At 54.1% G+C, this 6273-nt stretch overlaps 1 protein-coding gene across 6 annotated transcripts; it reads left to right on the top strand.

Moving 5' to 3' along the window:
• The first annotated feature begins 963 nt into the window (after nucleotides 1-963).
• Ctu1 (cytosolic thiouridylase subunit 1) lies at nucleotides 964-5482 on the top strand. Of its 6 annotated transcripts, none has more exons than XM_035446640.1 (4): nucleotides 1008-1890; nucleotides 2309-2475; nucleotides 3215-3758; nucleotides 4052-5482. In XM_035446640.1, exons 3-4 carry the CDS (start codon nucleotides 3251-3253, stop codon nucleotides 4678-4680), a joined length of 1137 nt encoding a protein of 378 aa, XP_035302531.1. In that variant the 5' UTR covers nucleotides 1008-1890; nucleotides 2309-2475; nucleotides 3215-3250; the 3' UTR covers nucleotides 4681-5482. The 6 variants fall into 6 exon arrangements, with proteins under 6 accessions (XP_027276651.1, XP_035302531.1, XP_035302532.1 ...); XM_035446641.1 differs by having other exon boundaries at nucleotides 2320-2475; XM_027420849.2 differs by having other exon boundaries at nucleotides 1026-1067; nucleotides 2320-2475.
• Nucleotides 5483-6273: the final 791 nt, after the last annotated feature.

Here is a 6273-nt window from a genome sequence, read left to right on the forward strand (position 1 = left end):
ATGAGCAGTAGCAGGGGTACCGGAGAATGGCTCACATCCCATCTGTGTTCAACGATGAGCTATCTTTCTTTGATAATTTACTTTCCTTCTGTTCTCAGGCTATTTGGCTGTTCTCCCGTGCTTTCTCACAGGGCCAGGAGGCCAGCTGGAAGCTGAACAAGTGGTCTTGGAGGACCCTTTAAGACAAAATGCGGCCGGGCGTTGGTGGTACACGCCTTTAATCCCAGCACTCGGGAGCAGAGGCAGGCAGATCTCTGTGAGTTCAAGGCCAGTCTGGTCTCCAGAGCGAGTGCCAGGATAGGCTCCAAAGCTACACAGAGAAACCCTGTTTCGAAAAACAAAACAAAAAAAAAAAGAAAGAAAGAAAAGAAAAGAAAAGAAAAAACGAAAAAATGCTTTGGTCGGGGTGGGGCACCAGGTTCTAGGCGACCTTAAACAGCACACGAAAACAATTTGCTGATGTATATTACAACAGCTTGTGTAGCCGTGTGTCATCTGGACTCCTTCCATCTTTCTGAAGAAAAAGGTGAAAAAAAGAAAAAAAGAAAAAGGGAAAGAAAATAGAAAGAAGATGGTAAGGGCAAGGTGGCATACCCTTTAACCTCAGCATTCTGGAGGCAGCAGCAAGTGGGACTCTGAGTTCAAGGCCAGCCTGGTCTATGTAGGCGAGGTCTATATTCCTTTTTTCAAAAAAGCAGCAATAAGCGTATAATAAATCGCAAAACTAGGAAATTAGACCGCAGCCACTTCTGATTTCAAGCATCGCGCCTAGTGACCTCGCGTTGCCAGGGCAACAGCAGTATCCGCAGCTCAAGCCCCAAGCCAGCGTGCGCACTTTCTGGAGCGGTGCATTTTGGGAGCGGTAGGCTGAAGGAAAGCGGTGCCCTCAAGTGTTGCTGGGAATTGTAGTCCAAGCTGTTGAAGAGTTACAGGCGCTCCGCTGGAGCTGTTGCATTCTGGAAGTCGTAGGTAAGGCAGTCCAAGGCCTTGTGGGAGTTGTAGTCTCAGGGCAGCTTCCGCTCCAGGCTTCCGCGTGGCAGGCAGAGTGCAGAACCCATTCCACCCAGGTCAGTGTTCCTCTTGCTCCGGATCTAGCGAGCTCAGGGTTGTGGTGCCATCGGAGAGGTGAAGGTCTCTAGGAATTTAACACTCGCTTTTGTGATTGCCAACTCGTGCTGTGGCCAGGATCCCCCTCTAATCCAATCTCTTGCTAGGCCTTCCTGCTCTCTTAGTGGTGACAGACCATCTGCCTTCTCTTGCTTCTCTTGTGTTCTGAAGACCCTTCTCTGCCCTTTAGGAAAGTCGGTCACCGGAGGCACCCCTCGGTTTTTTTGTTTGTTGTGCTTGTTTTTGTTTTTAGACGAGATTTCATCACGTTGCCTTGAATGGCTCAGAACTTGCTATGTAAACCAGGCTAGTTTGGAATTTGCAGAAATTCAGCCGTCTCTGCCTCCTGAGTGCTGGGATTAAAGGCTTGTGGCACCATTCCTAGTATTACCTCTGGGGCTTGCAGCTTGTCTGTATACTACCCCCCACCTCCTACATGTTTATTAGCTTCAGCCTGGTTCAGCTCAGGACTGCCGATGTGGTCTCCTGGCTTCCTGTTTCTGCCTGTGCCGGTAAACTACTCCTCACAACAGCAAATCCCTCTAGGATTAGGTGACTTGAGGACAGAGTGACTTTGCACCTCATTCTGAATATACTGGGCAGAAGGTGGTGGCCACTCTCAGGAGACAGATGCCAGGCAGAAGGTACAGATTTTAGGGCCACTTGACTTCTGAAGGGTGCCCTGCAAGAATCTTCAATGGGTGGGTTGGAGGTCGAACCTGGAAGCACCTTCGAACCTGATGATTTTCAGGCTTGCTGGCCAGGGCTTGAGGAAATGACCTGGTGAGACACTGATGGGAACATAATCCAGGCAAGAGGGAGGATGGTATCAAAAGCTGGAAGGAAATATTTCAAGGAGCAATGCCTAGCCATGAGGGATGAATGAGTTCTGAGAGCTGCTTGCTGAGATCTAAGCCAAAGGAGAGGGGTGTTCCTGAGATAGTTGAGAGTAAGGGGGAGGAGCCACAGGGACTCACAGGCCAAGTCAGCAAGTGCTAAAGTCAGTCACAGAACAATGTGGAAAAGAGGCCGGTGACCCAGACAAGCATTCTGGGGGAGTAGGTGGGAAGTATATGGCTTCTCCATCTGTTTTGAAGCCACAAACAGGATTGGCTGTACTCTTTTAGGGGACCTTAGTATGAGTTCTGAGATTGGGTTAGGAATGTTTGGAAAGCAAGTCAAGACTACTTTGCATTTTGAGCCTCCGACCAGGTGAGTGAGTGATCAGGGAGGTCCTAGATCCCAGAGCATCTAGTCTGAGCACCTGGAAGGGCAGAGCTTCGCATCGCTGGAGAACACCATTTGGTGAAAGGAATCCGGATGAGGGCTGAGTGAAACTGGTCTTGTCCTCGTAGAAGCAGTTGCCAGGTAATTCTGATCATTGTGGTAAATCCTAGGATAGCCGTACCTGCACGGAATGGCAAGAGGCTACAGGATACTCCAAGCTGGAGATGCCATAATCTGTCAGAGAGTTCTGAGTCTGGAGAGTTTTTACAGGTTCAGTACAGCCAGCAACCTAGAGGTGCTGCAGACAGCTTCTGTTTGCCTAGAGGAGGAAGAGGGTACCTTACCTTTCAGGGGATGCAATCAGGAAGGAGAGCAAGTCCCGTATCCTACACCCCCTACTAAAATCCAAACACCTCTAGCCCTCTGCCTCAGAATAGCAGGCTCTTCCAGCTTCTACTCAGCCCTGGAAGTCAATGTCAGTGACACCCAGCTTGTCTCCATGATCAAGGCTGTAATAATGACCTCAAAACTGCAACTTGTCCTTAAAGGCACCCCACATCTTGTATGTCTTCCTCTCTGCCCCCAACCCCAGAAACTACATCATCAGGTCCTTATTTTCTTGGTGCAGAAAGAAGCTGCCCTTCCCTTGAGCTTCCCTGTGCAAGTGACACTCGAGGTAGGACAGCATGTCCGCAGCATCCGGACAACAAAGACTATCCATGTGACCCGCGTCCTCTCCCCTCAGCAGACATCCTGGGTGACCAGTTTCCCTTCTCTCTCCATTAGCCCAGCAGTATGGATATCTCTCGTGACCCCTCTTCTCTCCCATCAGCCCTGCCATGTAGATGCCCCAAATTATCTCCTACTCTTTCCTCCACAGTGTGGCTATCCCAAGCGACCCACTTTTCTTCCCGCGATGCCCGCCCCAACGTGCTCCTCTTGCCACGCGGCCCGCGCTGCCCTCCGCCGCCCGCGCTCGGGGCAGGCGTTATGCGGCTCCTGCTTCTGTGCCACCTTTGAGGCCGAAGTGCTGCACACCGTGCTCGCAGGGCACCTGCTGCCCCCGGGTGCAGTGGTGGCCGTGGGCGCTTCGGGCGGCAAGGACTCCACAGTACTGGCACACGTGCTGCGCGAGCTCGCGCCACGCCTGGGCATCACGCTACACCTGGTGGCCGTGGACGAGGGCATCGGCGGCTACCGTGACGCAGCGCTGGAGGCCGTGAGCAGCCAGGCAGCGCGCTGGGAGCTGCCGCTCACTATCGTGGCCTATGCAGACCTGTTCGGGGGCTGGACGATGGACGCCGTGGCTCGCAGCACTGCCGGCTCTGGCCGCAGCCGCTCCTGCTGCACCTTCTGCGGGGTGCTGCGGCGGCGTGCACTGGAGGAGGGCGCGCGCCTCGTGGGAGCTTCACACATCGTGACAGGTGAGCACAGGAAGGACGTGGCTGGGGTAGTGTGTCGTGAGAGGAAATGGGGTAGCGTGGTGTCTCCACCGCCCCTTCTTCTCTCTGGGTTCTGGGTGTCCCTCCCTCCACTCTCCTGCTCCCCACTTTATGGTCCCTTCTACATTGTCTCATTACTGAGGATCTGCAGGGTCCTCTCCTCAGTCTCCTGGTCCAGGGTTTCCATATGGCTGGCCTCCTCTCCACTTTCCCTCTCCAGTGGTTCTCGGCGCCCCCACCCCTCCCCTAGCCTTCACCCGAGCTCTCTCCCACAGGCCACAATGCCGACGATATGGCGGAGACAGTGCTCATGAATTTCCTGCGCGGTGATGCTGGGCGGCTGGCGCGGGGCGGAGTGCTGGGCTCTGCGGGCGAGGGATGCGCTCTCCCGCGGTGCCGGCCACTGCAGTTCGCTTCGCAGAAGGAGGTGGTGCTGTACGCGCACTTCCGCCGCCTGCGCTACTTCTCGGAAGAGTGCGTGTATGCGCCCGAGGCTTTCCGTGGCCATGCTCGAGACCTGCTCAAGCGCCTGGAGGCAGCTCGGCCATCAGCAGTGCTGGACCTCGTGCACTCGGCGGAGCGCCTGGCTCTTGCCCCGGCGGCTCGGCCCCCTCCTCCAGGCACCTGTTCTCGCTGCGGGGCGTTGGCCAGCCACACGCTCTGCCAGGCCTGTGCGCTCCTGGATGGCCTCAATCGAGGCCTGCCACGCCTGGCCATCGGCAAGGGCCGCCGCGTGTTGGAAGACAAGCCTCCACTGTCGGGGAACCCAAGCAGTGACCCTGCAGCTTCACAGGGACCTTGCACCTGTGAGCAATCCAGAGATGGAGCCACCCTGTGCGGGGATGGAGGGGACCGGGCAGAAGCCACCTGTGTCCTGCAGAGTGACCTTAGCCCCACGGAGTGACCTGAGTCCTGCACTCTACATTGCCCTGTGCCCTGGGAAGTGACTGTACTCTGTAGTGCCCTGTGCCTGGGAAGCCATCTGTGCACATTGCCCTGTCTTCCAGAGCTACCTGTGTCTGTGGGACCTGAGCCCTGGGGAGTGACTGTGCCCCATGAAGGGACTGTACCCTGCCTTAACCTCTCCAATCTGCCATTTCTTCCTGTGAAAATAGAACTGGCTTGCCTTTATCCATCACATCTCTGCAGAGATGAGACTCCAGTGGTCAAAGTAGTTGGCCAACCGTGTCCAGCTTGGCTCTGCGTAGTAAGGACTGGCCACCAGGGGGCTCCAGGCTTCTGGGTACTGCCTTGCCATCTAGGAAACAGGCTGAGAAGACGTGGTGGTTGGTGTCAGTTCTACCTCCAGGGGTGACCTGGCTCCTCAAGAGTTAACTGTCTCCTGCACTAGAGTACTAGAAGCCTTCCCTGATCCTCCCCAAACCTTGGACAGAGAGTGCTTCTTAGCCTCTGTGGTCCTGTCCTCGTGGAAGTGACCTGTTGACTTCTTGTACTTCGTAGGTACCCATTTTCCTAATTAAGTTAGGTCTAAAAGGCTGAGATGGATGCCCTGCCTCCTTCAGGTTCCACTGGGGTTATTAAACACCATTCAATTATTCATTCAGCGAATATTGGACATCCCTTTGTCTGGTCCTCTAGGTGCCAGGAAGCTGCATTGAGCAGAGGCAGGAGCCTCTCTCTCCAGGTATTTACAGCCTGGGAGAAAAGGACAATATACAAATAAATATCGGTGGTTGTGACTGTCACTGTTTTTCTTTTTTTATGCTGAAGATTGAATGAAGAGCCTAATACGCTGAGCCACACCCCCCAGTTACTCACTGGGGAAGCTAGGCAGGGGCTCTACCCCTGAGCCACACCTCATGGGGATTCTGGACAAGTCTGTCTCTCAGCTTCATCTCCAGCACAAAGGTTTGTTTTAAGTAGAATAGAGGAAGGGAGGAAGAAGCCAGTGAAGGAAAGGCCTCTGGGGAGGTGGCCTTTGAGAAGAGCTCCCTCTGGAGGAGGGAACTGCCAATTCAGCAGCTAGGGTGTGGGAATAACCTTGATCCCTTCCAGGGATCAAGGGGGGTTCCCATTAACCAGATTGGAGCTGGACCAGGTGTGTGGAATCCTTGGGTTTTATTCTAACAATGAAGGCCAGTCTTCCGAGGGCTTTTATTCCGGGAGTCCATCCAACGACCACTTTCTAAAAATCCCTTGGCTGCTGTGGATAGGAAGAGGGACTAGGAGTGGGGGAGGTGGAACTGAAGATTCTCCAGGCAGATTGTACAGCTCCAAGCTTGTGGGTTTGTAGGGCTGGCCTCGTGCCAAGAGGGCGTTCCTCCCTTGTTAGAGCAGTAATATGAGAGTAATGTGCGTTTAATACTCGTTTATGGTAGATGAACGTGCAACCCAGCCAAGTAACTTTACCAGAGTCATATAGCAGTGACTCGGAGAGAGAGCAGGGGCTCTTGGTCCTTATGCTGAGAGCCAGAGGACCTATTTCCGGATGTATGCACAGCAGGGCAACTCTCATTTCGGAGTGTCCTTGAAGGAC

This window comes from Cricetulus griseus, chromosome 6 (assembly GCF_003668045.3).
Source record: "Cricetulus griseus strain 17A/GY chromosome 6, alternate assembly CriGri-PICRH-1.0, whole genome shotgun sequence".
NCBI classification, from domain to species: Eukaryota; Metazoa; Chordata; class Mammalia; order Rodentia; family Cricetidae; genus Cricetulus; species Cricetulus griseus.

Bases quoted from the DNA above. Each gene is read 5' to 3' on its own strand.
- Ctu1 (XM_027420850.2), top strand. From the start codon at position 3,251: ATGCCCGCCCCAACGTGCTCCTCTTGCCACGCGGCCCGCGCTGCCCTC. The intron at 3,759-4,051 runs GTGAGCACAGGA...TCTCTCCCACAG, and splicing joins AGCTTCACACATCGTGACAG to GCCACAATGCCGACGATATG.